The sequence below is a fragment of the Drosophila teissieri genome, unplaced genomic scaffold (assembly GCF_016746235.2).
Source record: "Drosophila teissieri strain GT53w unplaced genomic scaffold, Prin_Dtei_1.1 Segkk13_quiver_pilon_scaf, whole genome shotgun sequence".
In the NCBI taxonomy this organism is placed as follows: domain Eukaryota; kingdom Metazoa; phylum Arthropoda; class Insecta; order Diptera; family Drosophilidae; genus Drosophila; species Drosophila teissieri.
In genome coordinates this window covers 311,198-327,289 of record NW_025224993.1, presented here as the reverse complement: position 1 = coordinate 327,289, position 16,092 = coordinate 311,198, and the positions used below count along the sequence as shown (strand labels likewise).

General features: G+C 46.4%; 1 protein-coding gene across 1 annotated transcript; it reads right to left on the bottom strand.

The window, feature by feature from the left end:
• Positions 1-12,154: 12,154 nt before the first annotated feature.
• LOC122625602 lies at positions 12,155-13,180 on the bottom strand. The gene has a single exon (XM_043805688.1). It carries the CDS (start codon positions 13,178-13,180, stop codon positions 12,155-12,157), a length of 1,026 nt encoding a protein of 341 aa, XP_043661623.1.
• Between the last annotated feature and the right edge of the window lie 2,912 nt (positions 13,181-16,092).

Genomic DNA, 16,092 nt, shown 5'->3' with positions numbered 1-16,092 from the left:
AAAACTCCTAGTTATTAACAGAGCTAATACGTGGAGCTTCGGTGTGTGTGTGTGTGTGGCCCCACGTTGGGCGCCATTTTTGTAATGGATATTTGAGAACTGACTTGGGATAGGAAAACCCCGACCCCAATACCGGCGAGCTGAGCGCAGAGCGCAGCATAGTGCACGAACCCCGATTCCCTCTCCAGCCGAGGCTTTATACTATATCCCAAGCCAGTTCTCAAATATCCATTACAAATGGCAAATTTCGACTTGTGGTGAAATTGCCGACACACACATGCATACATAGCATATGCATGTACGAGCCTGAGACTTCTGGGGACCAAGAAAAGGCGTCTGATTGGCGACAAAGAAAATAAGCGTGATTGTTGCTTGTGTAGCTTCGAAAAATTGATGCTTGTGTAGCATAACTAAACGAAAAGTTGAAAAGCAAAATGAGTATTGCTAGTATACGAATAGAGCCTTTAGGCAAAGACAATTTCGACACCTGGAAAATACAAATGCAGGCGTTATTGATAAAAAATGATTCGTGGAAATATGTCAGCGGGACACTTTTAAAACCCGAAGACAATTTCGCACAGTGGTTAAGAGAAGATGCAAAGGCTAAGTCCGATCTAATTTTGGCCATGTCGACATCGGAACTAAGCCATACCAAAAACTGCGAAACTGCAAACGATGTATGGAGAAAGCTGCATAGCACATACCAGTCTACAGGGCCAGCACGTAAAGCCGCACTGTTGAAATCCCTGATTCTACTAAAAATGATTGCAGGCGGAGACATGAGAAGCCACATAGACAAGTTTTCCGATTTAGTAGACAAAATAAACGAAGTTGATCTCATGAATATTGACGATCTGTTAACCATCTTGCTATTATATAGTATCCCAAAGGAATACGAACAGTTTCGAATGGCGATTGAAACTCAGGAAAACTTGATCTCAACGGAGGCGCTTAAAATAAAGTTAGTCGACGAGTACGAGGCAAGAAAAATGAATCCAAACGAGCCAACGCCTGGCGCATTAATGGTGCATAAGAAGTACAATCCCAGCAAACCAAAACACCTAAGCACTAATCAAAAGTTTAAGTTTAAATGTTACAGCTGCGGAAAAGTCGGTCACCGTGCAGCTGAGTGCAGGTCAAAGCCAATGAAAAACCATAGTGATAGCATGTACATCAACATAGCTAATTATACAAACAGTGATTGCAGTAACTGGTGTCTAGATTCTGGAGCAACGTCACACATGTGTTCACAGCAGAATATGTTCGGGATCATGGAGCCTGCAGAAGGTGCAAAGCTCAGACTGGCCACAGAAATAAAAGGATATGGATCCGTGCAGTTCTCCCCAAACAACAAGTTCACCGCCAGCCTGAAAAACGCGCTCTACGTGCCGGATTTGAGGACCAATCTCTTATCGGTCTCAAAAATATGTGATCACGGCTTCAACGTAATCTTCAAGAAGGAGAAAGCTGAGGTAGTTAGAGCTAAGGGAGGAGAAATAGTTTTTACTGCTCCCCGTAAATTGGACTTGTACCAGATCGAGGGCACACACGAAAGTAGCCAGCTCGCTGTAAGTAAACAAAACAGCATCAAAGAATGGCATGAGCGTTTCGGCCATTTAAATGAGCCTGATCTGAAAGAACTTATCGGAAAAGGCAAAGTTCAAGGAGCTTAAGTAAACCTAAAAGAAAGTCTTCCCATTTGCGAAATATGTATCAAGGGGAAGCAGTCCCAAAAGCCGTTTCCGGCATCAAATTCAAGGGCAGGGGATGTGCTCGAATTAATCCACAGCGACGTTTGTGGGCCCATGCGTGTCAATAGCCACGGAGGCAGCCGTTACTTCTTGACGTTCATAGATGACTACTCGAAATGGTGCGAGCTCTATACCATTAAAAGTAAGTCCGAAGTATTCCAGAAATTTAAAGAATTCAAGAACTACGTCGAACGGCGAACTGGAAAGAAGCTAAAAACAATCAGGTCAGATAACGGCACAGAATATACTAATAACGAGTTCAAAAATTACCTCGCAGCTCAAGGAATAAAGCACGAGTATTCCGTAGAATATACTCCTCAACAAAACGGTACAGCCGAATGTAAAAACCGGACACTTGTAGAAATGGCTCGCTGCCTTATGTTACAGGCTGCACTTTCTGCGAGCTAGTGGTCGGAATCAACACCGCAAACTACATAAGAAACAGATGTCCTTCAAGAAGCCTATGCGGAGAAACGCCCTTCAAACTATGGAACAATCGCATCCCAATCGTAAGGCATATGCAGAAGTTTTTTCAAATTGCATACTCGCTGGACAAACGATCGAAGAGTAAGTTTAGTTCGTAATCTAGGAAATGTGTTTTCGTTGGATACTGCAGCGATTCCAAAGCTTATAGGCTGTATGATGTGGAAACCCAAACATTAATTAAAAGTCGAGACGTCGTTTTCACAAATCTATTTGGGCACGATCATAAGTATGAAGATTTCATGGAACTTTCAATCGATATCGACCTTGAACCAGTATCAGGCGATCAAACAGAAAATGACGACCCAGATGAGAACCAAGGCAATCGACCAAATGTTTCCGAGCCAGAGGACTGTGAGGCAGATGATACACAGGCAGAACCCGAAGTACAGATGAAACGTGGTCGCGGAAGGCCAAAGAAGTTATACACAGGTAAAACAGGACGGCCCAAACTAATTTACAATCAAATAATTGCAGACCAAATCAACACATCCGACCAGCAGCTTTCAATCGATATCGACCTTGAACCAGTATCAGGCGATCAAACAGAAAATGACGACCCAGATGAGAACCAAGGCAATCGACCAAATGTTTCCGAGCCAGAGGACTGTGAGGCAGATGATACACAGGCAGAACCCGAAGTACAGATGAAACGTGGTCGCGGAAGGCCAAAGAAGTTATACACAGGTAAACCAGGACGGCCCAAACTAATTTACAATCAAATAATTGCAGACCAAATCAACACATCCGACCAGCAGCTCGAGTCGGAAAAAGAAGAGATATTTTATGAAGCCACCTCACTCGCAATGGAGCCAACTGTAAGCGAGGTTCTTAAGGGTGCGAACGCTGTCAAATGGAAGGAGGCCTTGATAAACGAGTACAAGTCATTGAAAAATAACAATACTTGGGAGGTCGTCGATCGTCAGAAAAACCATAGGGTTATCGAAACAAAGTGGGTACTACGAACAAAATATTTACCCAACGGAAAGATAAATTGCCGAAAAGCTCGTCTGGTCGCAAAAGGATTTACGCAACGCGAAGGCATTGATTACGACGAGACCTTCGCTCCAGTGTCCCGAATGAGCTCAATAAGAATTTTAATAGCTTTAGCTGCGAAACTCGGATTGGATGTACATAAATTTGATTTGAAGAGCTCTACATCAGCGTCCCACCTGAATTCCAAGAAATATTGACAGCAAAAGATAAAAGATAAGAAGATATATGGCCCAAATAAAGTGTGCAAGTTAAGAAAAGCTTTATATGGCCTAAAGCAGAGTGGACGCCAATGGTACAAAAAGCTGGACAACCAGCTCAAGGAACTGAACCTTAAGCCACTTGCGGCCGACAACTGCGTGTACTTGAAACGTGAGCGAAATGGAGTCCTAATAGTATCGCTTTACGTAGACGATCTCATAATAGCGACCAATGACACCCAAATGCTGTTGAAACTGAAGCACGAATTGTCCAACAAATTCCAGATGACGGATTTGGGCAAGATATCTTATTGTTTGGGCATAGAATTTAAACAGAGCAAAGACAAGACAGAGTTTACCATGTCCCAACCTAAGTATATAGCAGACATCCTGAAACGTTTTAACATGGAAAACTGTAAGCCTATAAATACTCCAGTTAACACGAGCGGAAAATTGTCAACAGAAATGTGCCCAACCACCGAAAGCGAAAAGAAAGAAATCTCCAGTGTACCATATCAGAGTTTGATAGGAGCCTTAATGTGGTTGGCAGTATCAACGCGCCCTGATATTGCATATGCTGTGAGCGCACTAAGCCAATATAATAAAAATTTTGGAAAACAACACTGGATTGCTGCAAAAAGGGTATTACGCTATTTAAAAGGCACTCAAACCCACTGCTTGCGTTATAAACGAAGTGGTCAAGACCTAGTAGGCTACGCAGATGCTGACTGGGCCGCCAACATTGACGATCGCAGATCCTTCACAGGTTTTGCTTTTAAGTTTGCAAGTGCAGCAATATCCTGGGAGAGTCGAAAGCAACGGACGATTGCAGACAGAGGCAGAGTACATGGCTCTGTCAGACTCCTCAAAAGAAGCGGTTCATCTTAGAAGCTTTCTCAAAGAAGTTTTGGGGCAACTGAAGACGACTATCATCTACAACGAGAATCAAGGAGCTGGTCAACTTACGTAATCCGCAACCCCGTATTGCACAAACGCACCAAGCATGTTGACATCCGCCATCATTTCGTTAGAGAGCTGGTTGAAGAGGGAACTATATCCGTGAACTACATCCCAACGACCGAGATGCCAGCAGACATATTGACGAAAGGACTTGGGGCCTCAAAACACAACACCTGTAAGACATCCTTGGGTATACGTCAAGCCGATCAACACCTAACCAATTGAGGGGAAGTATTGGAAATACAATTGGCAGCACATTAATCGGCACGTCACATATCGTATACCTTAATATATCGCGTACATTGTAATCGCAAAAATGTCATCTCTAGTTTTAATTCGTTTGTCATCTCTATCGCCAACAAAGTGTAAAACTCCAATCATTTACTTATACCTTAAATAAAACTATTACTCAGCCCAAAATTACAACAGCCACCCAGGGCCGATTAATTTTTACATTATTTATCAACGATCTTTCCTTAGTAATAAAATATTCGCGTGTGCTTATTCTTATATTCGCAGGCAATGCTAAAATATGCCTTCAGTATAAGGTTCCGATCTAAATAGCTTTTAAATATGGTGCCGCTTGGTGTCCAAAATATCGTGTTTACCCGGACCGCATTGAATCGGTTAAAAAAACTCTTTACTGTTTGCGGTGGAGGTTGTCAGCCACCGCGTTACTTAATTTTAATTTTAAAGTTCACAATTTATTCATTCCTCAGTTTATTCTCGCAATTTATTTGTAAACATTTAATTTCACATTTATCATTGTTTTATTTAACCCTTTTTATTGGTCGTGATTTCTCCCAGTGTATCATAACCCTTTGCAGCCGCTTATCTCGAAATTTTCCCGGCACCGTTACATTTTAGGGTTAGCTCTTTCTTAAACTTTTAACAGAGTCGGTCTGACTATACTCTAGGGTGATTGAGGCTCGCCGAGATTTCATTAACACACGCGTAAGCCACCTCGTTGTGGTTCACAGGTCGTGACTTACTCCTCTCGCCCTCGCATTTCGATGCCCGAAATCGTCACACTTTTCCGGTCCTCGACAACTCGACTCCTATATGTCGGCTCCAGAGGGTTTAGTCGATGTCCACTCCTGGCTCAGAGCCTGTAGCTCCTCCTTTTCGGGTGGCGTGATCTCGCGCTCTCTCGATCTCGCTCATCGTGGCGTCGGTAATGTGACCACTTTGCGTGGTGAGTTATGTTGGGTTTTTTTTTTTTTTTTTTTTTTATCATGGGTATTGTTGTGGGTGGATATTAATATGTACAAGTAGATATGGTGTGGGGGGGTTAGAGGGTGTTGTGTGTAGGGGAGGGGGGGGGGGGGTGTTGTAAGGTGTTGTGAGGTGCGAGAAATCCTGGAGTCCCTGCGGTACTACCGCGAGGCTATGCTTCGCAGGGCCAGGATGCGCTCATTTTCCCCTAGCTAGGATCCTGTTGGCTCCGAGCGGCTCTCTCTCTTTCCGCTGCCCGCAGCCTCTTCATCGCCACTGCAGTTAAGTTGCTGATCTGATCCCAAAACGTCTGATCCGAGATCATGCGCTCACCTAGGGTAGAAGGGTCCGTTACGTCCTCCATGAAGCCTTCCCTGTCGCGGTCGAATCGCTGGCAATTAAAAATGATGTGCTCAGCCGTCTCGTCGACGCCGCATTCTGAGCAGTGGCTGTCGTCGTCGTGCCCAAACCTAGCCAGGTAGCTCCTGAAGCATCCATGCCCGCTAAGCATTTGGGTGAGCCAAAAGTTCACCTCGCCATGCCGTCTTCGCGTCCATGCGACCACATCCGGGATGATCCTAAAGGTCCATCTTCCCTTCGTCGACTGCTGCCACCGTCTTTGCCACCTTTCCAAGCTGTTGGTTCTGGCGTTGGCTTTTATGGCTCGCTTCTGGGCCGAGCTGCACTGTCCCACAATCTTCTTCACCTCGTGGTGTATCTCCTTCGCCTCCAAGGTCAGCAAGTCTATGAGAGTTTATATTGGTCGTCTGAGATTGTGGGGTTGGGGGGGGTTAGAGGGTGTTGTGTGTAGGGGAGGGTGGGGGGGGGGGGGTGTTGGTAAGGGTGTTGTTGCTTCGAGATGCTCCTGCGTTAGCCTATGTCCAGCCAGGATCGTCGCTCCCCACGTGACCTGTGCTCCGACTCGGGTCTGTCTCTACCGCTGCGCAGATATAGCACTGCCTCCGTTTGTGTGAGCAATGTCAGGCGACGCTTGAGCACTCCACTATGATGCGATTGCTGATCGCGAGGCTCGGCTCATAACGGTTTTGCCGATTACACGCAATATGTCAGCGAAGCATCATTTGGTTTCCTGGTAGTGGCAGCGTAGCAACCATCGTACATGCGTTCCACAGCGGGGAGCGCTGGGGAGAGGTCACTGTGCTAAGGTGCTCGTCTGTGTGACAGTAGCACTCTGTCGCTGAGTAGGCCTGACTATGCCCCAAGCGTCCGGTACCTAGGTGCTGTATGCTCTATGTGAGCCCATCTCGCTGGTTGAACGCATTTTTATATCCAATGTTACCCAAGCAGTACCTTGCTGCCTCCATCTTGTGCTTCATGCCTTCGAGGCGATCTCCTGACCGTTGCTATGGCGTCCACTGTCGATCTCGCCTCCTAGCGACTGCATTTCTGAGGTCCCTGCAGCGGATGGCTTCGTGCAGTCGAGCTGATACAGGTTCGAAGCTTGCGATGGTCGATCAGCATATCGTCTGTATGAGATGGTCTCGGCGCTTGGGTTGGGGAGTCCGTTCTGTCTCTCCAGTTGGAAGGCCTTCCCTGGTGGACGGTCGAATGCTGGGCCGAATTCAAGTTGACGCGATATTGTTCCTCCGGTCGGAGCGCTATCTGCGACAAGTCGCCTGGAGCCGCGTGAGGAGGTTGCGGATCCGAGGGCACCATTGGAAACAGGTGTTCCACGATCGCTGTCATCGTGGCCGCGTCGCCTGCTTTTAGAGGTTTCGCCTGGCTTAGCTTTTTAACCACTATTTTATATGCTGAGCCCCAAGGGTCCTGCTCGGCTGAGTCGCATAGCTCCAAGAAGCATCTCCTCTTGGACTGCTTGATGAGTCTCTTTAAAGCCCTTCGATTGTCGGCGTATTTTTGCCTCTGAGTCTCGTTGTTGGGGTGGCCGTGCTCCCTTTGCTGCCGCCGTCTTGCCCGAAGGCAGGTTCTGCGAGCCTCCGCGATCTCGTCGGTCCACCCATAGACTGGTTCCCGGTGGCGGTGGTGGCTCCTTGACACCCTCATGCTTGCTGTGCATGCCCTCTCGACTGCTCTAGTCAGGCTGATTGCGCTTGCCGCTGCGTTCTCACCGATGTCGGGGCTCCCAAATTCCCTCAGGAACGCGTCCCGCTGGAGCGTCTTTGGGTTGAAGTGCCTCTTCGCTGATGGGGCTGTGAAAGATCCTCTGCTGGTGATGTCGCAGATAATCGCCTTGTGGTCACTTGCCGTATAGGCATCGCTGATGGACCATTGTGCGCGCTGGAAAAGCGAGCCACTGCAGTAGGTCAGGTCTACTACCGATCCTGCTCCAGCTCGGCTGAAGGTGTGCTCCGTCCCTGTGTTCAGAAGCGCTACGTCCACAGACGCGAAGGCTTCCTGAAGGGTACGCCCTCTTGCGTTCGTGTGGACTGAGCCCCACTCCTCTGCCCAGGCGTTGAAGTCCCCAGCGATGACCACGTTTCGCTCTCCTCTTGCGTCGTTAGCCAGCTCATCAATAACTGCCGAAAATTCCGGAAGGGAAAGGCGTGGTGGTAGATAACAGCTGTACAGGCACAGGTCGCCAACCAGCCCCCTTACAAAGAATGAGCCAATGCGCAGGTATCTTGGCCGGCTTGTCCCGTTGATTAGGATCGCGGCGCTTCCTGTACCGTCCAATATGTAGTCAGACCCGGGGGTTTTTCTATACGGCTCGCTTATTAGCGCTACGTCGGCTTGGACTTCGCGCATGGTTTGGCTCAACAGATGGTGCGCCGCTTCGCAGTGATTTAGGTTAGGTTCTGTTGGGTGCGCCTGTATGTGTGTGTCCGTGTGTGGTTAATCGTCACACTTTTCCGGTCCTCGACCACTCGACTTCTATAAGTCGGCTCCAGAGGGTTTAGTCGATGTCCACTCCTGGCTCAGCGCCTGTAGCTCCTCCTCTTCGGAGTTGATTTGGCTGAGTGATCTCGAGCTCTCTCGCTCTCGCTCATCTAGGCGTCGGTTATGTGACCACTTTGCGTGGTGAGCTCTGTTGGGTGCGCCTGTATGTGTGTCCGTGTGTGGTTAGCCTTCCAGGCTAACGGGGCGAGCTCGGGCAAGTGGTGAGAATTCGTGTGTGGCTTTTGTAGCTTTAAATATAATTGTTAATAATAATATATACATTTTAATAGTTACTATGGGTGGGAGAAATGTGCAAGGGTCTATCTTACATTATTTACATACATTTTATTTCCTATTTATATTTACATTTATATTCTACTTTTGAACATTAGAATTATTATTTGTGGGGGCAAGTTCGCTCCTCACATCCCCCTCCTTCTATGGGATGCGGAATGAGACCGAGATCCCGTAGTGCTTGTCTACGAGCACCCGGAAATCTCTGTTCTCTGCGTGGAAGATTAACTTCCGATATTTGCTTTGTTCCTTCTTTTCTTTCTCCCGTAGGTTGTTCACCAGCGAACAGGGCAGTCGGCTTCAGCCCTTCTGGAAGTCCCAGTGGAATTTCCCACCCATTCCCTGGATCCTGGCGGGAGGCCTGTGACGGCATGGGATCTTCCGGCCGACGTGGGTTCGGTAAGTAGGTGCGCTTCGGCTCGGGGGTAGCTCTCGCCTTCTCCCTCTTCCCTCCTCCTGCTCCTCCTTTTCGGGGAACGACTGGACCTCGGCGATGGCGGGTCATCGTCAGTGAAAACCCTGATTTAATATTTCGCGACCAATAACCATATCGTTTTGCATATGATCATCGCCTATTACATAAAACAAAATTTCAATGCAATAATCGTCAATTTTTACGTTATTTAAAACCTGTACATTACTACATATTCCATTACTGCCTATGCCATTTAAGCCTCTATGATTTATGAATCCCTTAGGTACTGCAACACTGCACTGCTCCACTCGCTTTTCTCGGTTGAATGTTTTGCTCCCATCAGCTTCCTTCTTTGCACATTGGGTAGATATGTGACCCTGTTCACCGCACTTGTAGCAAGTTACACTTGATTTTCCGCGTTGATGACCATCGTGTCTGTCCTGTCGTTCTTTGTTGTTGGCAAACTGATTTTGTTGTCTAAGTCTGCAGTCAATCATTTTGTGTCCGAATTTTCCGCAGAAATGTCAGCGTAACACACTTGGGAGAGCCATTGCGAAGCGCTGCCCTCTTGTGCTGAACTTAATGCCACTACCAGCGCGATGCCTTTTTATGCAATTTCTTTCAAAATTATTTCAACAGCATTACCCCGCATCAGATGCCGTTGTTTGTATGGCCCACACAAGTTCAATTAAATTTTTATTTTGCATTTCCATAATAGTACGCTATGGTCCATATCATGGTCCACTGTTGAAGGTATGGGGCCCGATCCCATTTCTGATGTCGAATTATCTTCGTCTCCCATTAGAGTGTAGCGCGTTTCGAACTTTTCACAATAAAGAACAGCTACTCCGGCCGTAAATTACCATTTCTTTATATTGAACATTCTCGCTGAGCCAAAAGACCAACGATCGACCGGGTATTGACTATTTTATCGTTGGGCCACGGTCTTTTTATAAAGGCTTAGAGCTTTTCTGAGCTATCGGTCTGCTATGCCAAGTGTTCCTTGCATTTTCTTTGTCGCAATCCGTCTGACTCAACGCGATGATAGCCCCTCCCCTGCTTTAGATTCTGGTTTTGAGTCTTCAAAGTCCTATGATCTTACAAAAAGGGTGTACGTAACAGTGCGCTTTCCCAACGTCCCCACTCCTGATGGGGAAACTCAATGCTTATAGAGCGAACAGTAGAATGAGAGAGTAATAAAAAAGAGAGTGAGCGCGAAAGGAAAGAGCTCAGATGCCCACGCAGCTGATAACAAAGATAATGCTGTTTAACTGTGTCTTCACAGGGAGAATATTTAAAAATAACAAATTTCGGAATTTCTAACAGCTGCGACCCCCGACTTTTTGTTTTTCCCAGAGATATGGCAGAGCCGACCGTCGGACCAGCCAAGGATGCAGCAACTGCCACGAGCGGCAGCGTCGCACTACCCCCCGCACTGCAGAATTGGGCACGCAACCCATTCTACCCGCCGCCGACGCAGCACTATCGCGGGCTACGGATGAAGGATACCCGGGTCTGGGTCGATGCAATGGCGTACGTGGACGAGTACGACCCGCTGCCAGCACTGACCACGTGCGTCACTGACGATGACCCGCCATCGCCGAGGTCCAGTCGTTCCCCGAAAAGGAGGAGCAGGAGGAGGGAAGAGGGAGAAGGCGAGAGCTACCCCCGAGCCGAAGCGCACCTACTTACCGAACCCACGTCGGCCGGAAGATCCCATGCCGTCACAGGCCTCCCGCCAGGATCCAGGGAATGGGTGGGACATTCCACTGGGACTTCCAGAAGGGCTGAAGCCGACTGCCCTGTTCGCTGGTGAGCAACCTACGGGAGAAAGAAAAGAATAAATCATAGAGGCTTAAATGGCATAGGCAATAATGGAATATGTAGTACTGTACAGGTTTTAAATAACGTAAAAATTGACGATTATTGCATTGAAATTTTGTTTTATGTAATAGGCGATGATCATATGCAAAACGATATGGTTATTGGTCGCGAAATATTAAATCAGGGTTTTGATATTATCATTTCGTCAAACCAATTTAAAATTTCGAGAATCAAAATAATTAATTTGTGTACCAGCAGTGATTCAGCCGATATTGATACTGAACTTGATGAACAAGATAAAATGAAACTAAATTCATTGTTGGCAAAGTATTCAAATTCTCTTATAAAGGGTATCCCATGTACTAAGGTTAAAGTTGGCGAAATGAAAATAAGATTAATTGATCCAAGAAAGACAGTTCAAAGGCCATATCGATTAGGCCCATGCGAGCGAGATTTAGTTCGATAAAAAATTGACGAATTGCTTAAATGCAATATAATTGGACCAAGCTGTTCACCTTATGCAAGCCCTATATTGCTGGTAAAGAAAAAAAATGGTTCGGATAGGTTTTGTGTTGACTATAGGGAGTTAAATTCAAACACAGTCGCTCATAAATACCCTCTGCCACTTATACAGGATCAAATAAGTAGACTTCGAGGAGCTTATTATTTTACATGTTAAGATATGGCTAGTGGTTATTACCAAATTCCCTTAAATGCGGATTCAATTGAGTATACAGCGTTTGTGACACCCGATGGCCAGTATGAGTTTTTATCTATGCCTTTCGGGCTTAAAAATGCGCCGTCGGTATTTCAACGATTAGTTATATCGCTTACGAAATTTATTGGATTAGAAACTTATTTCAAACAGTTTTGAAAAATCGGAAGAATTTTCCCGATGAAAATTTGGACTGGCGACTAGCAAAAATAGACGAAAGGTTCGATTTTAATGCGTTTATTTGCGCGGGCGCAGCTGGCAGCTTCGACTTCAATTTTACGACTGTGTAAGCTTCACGGTTATGCTCACGAAACGACTGATAAAGCTTCTCAGTAGAAGAGTAATCCAGTGAGCACAACTACAATTAAGCTCTCATATTAGCTGTTATGCTATGTTTACATTTCATCTAAGTTTACAAATTACAAATATTTCTTTTTAACATAAATTACTGCTCCGACATTCCGGCCCCGTTAAAGGCCTCCGGCTCTTTCATCTTCTCAACAGGAGCAGTATCCACTGACAGCAATGCCAGCTTGTGGATGGCGCGCTTGATGACGCCTCCTGACGTCCGAATTTCCGCCACGCGCACTCTACCGTCCTCGCCTGCTGTTGTTGCCACCACGCGGCCTGTTAGCCACCGCTGCGGGGGCACGTTGTCCTCGTGGACGACCACCAGGCAACCGACCTCCAGATCGCGGCATCCGACGCTCCATTTGTTGCGCTGCTGCAGGCTGGCGATGTAATCCTTGGACCAGCTGTCCCAAAACTGCTGCTTGAGAGCGGACAGCATTCGCCACCGCTTCAAATATGCGCAACTGGCCTTGCTGCACACTCCTCCTGTGCCGGATTCTTGCGGCAGCGTGATCAGAGGCTGCCCGATTAGTAGGTGTCCTGGTGTTAGGGCCTCTCCATCGTTGGGATCGTTGCCCGGCGACGCGATTGGACGCGAATTGAGCAGCGCCTCTACCTCGACCAGGTGGGTGCTCAACTCGTCCGCCGTGAGCTTGGCGTTGCCGACTCCTCGCAGCAACCGGGTTTTGGCGGATTTGACGGCTGCTTCCCACAGTCCTCCGAAGTGTGGTGACCTCGGCGGTATGAAACACCACTCGACGCCTATCTGAGCCGCGTATCCGCTCAGCTCGTCCCGACTGCGGTGAAACGCTTCGCTGAGCTCCTTCAACACGTTGCACGCTCCGACGAAATTCGTGGCGTTGTCGCTGTACACTTTCTCCGGCAGCCCTCTCCTCCCGACGAACCTTTTAAAGACGGATAAGAAGCTGTCAGTGGATAGGTCGACAACAAGTTCAAGGTGAACAGCCTTTGACGAAAAGCACACAAAAACGGCCACATAAGTTTTGATAGGAGGTCTACCGCGGATCTTTAAGGACACATAAAATGGACCACAAAAATCTACTCCGCAAACTAGGAAGGGGCGCTCCATTCGGACCCTATCGGCTGGCAAATTGCCCATTATCTGGCTCATCAGCACTGGTTTATACCGGAAACAGTGAACGCAGCTACGGACAATTTTCGTACATGCTTCTCGCGCATTGATCAGCCATATCTGTTGCCTCAAAAGTGAAACCATAACCTTGACACCAGCATGGTAATGAGTGCGATGCAGGTTGCGAAGTAATAGCGAAACAAATTCTGGCTTTGAGGACAGTAATAGTGGAAACTTGGCATCATACGGAATTGGTGCATTTAGCAATCTCCCCCCAACTCGGATTAAGTTGAAAGTCACACCTTCTAAATCGCTGGTATGTATAAAAGGATTTAAACGTTGTAGATGTGGGCTTAAACATTCAGACTTCTCCAACTTGACGTATTCTGAACTGAACTCCGCCTTTTGAAATATTTGGACCATCCTAAGAAACGACAACTTCAGTTCATTAGCCGAAATGACGACCTCGCGTTGAAGCTTCTTCCTTTGAATGAATCGATTTAAGTAGGCCATGATCCGTAAGAGTTTACTAAATGATGAACATCTTCCAACAAGCTCAATAAAGACATTCGGTTGATTTTTTGTGACGGAACATACTGCCACGCTTTTTTGTTCTCAGAAAACTGTAACTCCGTTGAAACTTTAATCTGATGGGACCGAGGCCAATCGCTTGGATTTCGGAGTAAGAACTCCGGTCCATTTTCTCATAGAGTACACCTCAAACCTACTAAGTCTGTTCCACGTGAGACTAGATCAGCCGGATTTTCTTCCGTGGGCACATGACGCCAAGCTACATTCTCTGTGAGTTCTTGAATTTCAGAGACTCTATTTGTGACAAATGTTGCTAGAGTTGATGGATCCCTCTTTAACCAGTATAATGTGACTTGTGAATCCGACCAGAAGTTAATGCTTTCAAGCTCCAATTTGTTAAGCAAAGGAGATACTTGAGACCATAATTTGGCCAGCAGATGCGCTGCACACAGCTCGAGCCTTGGAATTGACTTTGTTTTTAGTGGGGACACTCTAGACTTTGCGGTTAGAAGTCTTGATAACCTATTTGTCCCAGCCACGGTACGAATATAAATGCAACAGCCGTAGGCGTGGCTCGATGCATCAGCAAATCCTTGGATTTAAACAGTGTCATAGCCAGACAGACAGATATATCGCGGAATGGAGATCTTGTCAATTGCTAGTAAATTCTGCTTAAATTCGTTCCAACTGGTATGCAAGTTCATGGGAACCGATTCGTCCCAATCTAATTTCTGTCGCCACAGTTCCTGAAGCAAGACTTTTGCTCGTGTAATCAATGGACATAATAATCCCAAAGGGTCAAACAAACGAGCTGTGACGGACAAAATGTTGCGTTTAGTTGGTGGTAAGGACTGACACGAATCCTCCAAGCAATAATGAAACGCATCATTTTGAGGGTTCCATCTCATCCCGAGCGTTTTAACGGATTCAGAAGTGTTAAATATAAGAGATTTTTCTGATCCCTGGTTGTTCATCAAACTTGGGTGATTTGTTGCCCATTTGGCTAGATGAAAACCCCCTAACTCCAAAACCTTCGTCACTTCTTTGCGAATTACCTCCAACTCTTCAATACTGTTCGCTCCGGTGAGCATATCGTCGACATAGAAGTCGCTTGAAATCACCTCTGATGCAACAGGATGTGACTCAGCGTAAATTTTTGATAGCTCAAAGAGGCAGCGGATGGCCAGAAACGGAGCAGAGGCTGTCCCATAAGTGACAGTGTTGAGGCGATAGGTTTGGAGAGCTTGCGTTGATTTTTCCCTACACGATAAGTTGGAAATCTCTATCTTCATTTGCAATGTTAACTTGCCTATACATCTTTGAGATATCCGCCGTCAAGGCATATTTGTGCAAACAAAATCTTGCCAGAATGGCGTAAAGCTCCCTCTGAGAAGTTGCACCCACCATTAGAGTCTCATTTAATGAGATCGAGGTTGACGTTTTACTTGAAGCGTCAAAAACAACTTGCAACTTTGTGGTGCTACTATCAGGTCTCAAGACAAATTGATGTGGAATGTAATATTGTTTCTCTGGAGGAGGTGTTGGAAGCAGTGACATGTGCCCGAGGTTAAGATACTCTCTCATAAACTCCTGATACATGTCATGTAACTCGCGATTATTTGCAAGCTTGCGTTCCAATGCAAGAAATCTGCGCTTTGTCGATTCGAAGGATAACCTAAGACACTCGGATCTTTTAAATGGCAACTTACCTCAAAACGACCAGACGAAAGCCTATGTACGGTTGCTCAAAGTGCTGCTCGCAAGCAAGTTGTTCAGCTGTATAAACAGCCTTCGATCTCTCAGGAACGTGTTCCAATTCCCAAAATCGTTCCACAAGAGAGTCGAGAGAACTTACATTTTCACTGCCAAAGACGCTGCATACCTGAGCGTTCTTTGATGCGCGTTGAGTGAACTTTCCCGAAACAATCCATCCCAATTTTATTTGGCCTACGCTCAAAAGATCGAAAAAGGATTCTGCGCCAATCAGTAAGTCCACTTTTGCGGGCTTGTGAAAACGAGGGTCTGCCAGTTCAATGTTTGCCGGAATTTTCCATTGGGCACAATTGACTTCGTGATCGGGTTGATAAGATGAAATTGATCTTAACACCCAAAAATTGGTAGCGAAATTATGAGCATTGACGCGAGAATGAATTGAAGTGTGGACTTTGTGCCGTACTACCGAGTCGTTTTTCCCTACAGTAGTGATATTTAGATATGATTCTTGCCTGTGTAACCGCAAACGCTGTGCTAAGTCCTCTGCCATAAAATTGATTTGAGATCCTGAATCTAACAGCGCTCGTGCTTATTGAAACTGTCCAAATCTATCCCGTACTTTAACGACAGCAGTAGCAAGAATAACTTGGTCAGTACTAGCAACATGACAAGAATGGGCTTGATTATTATGATCA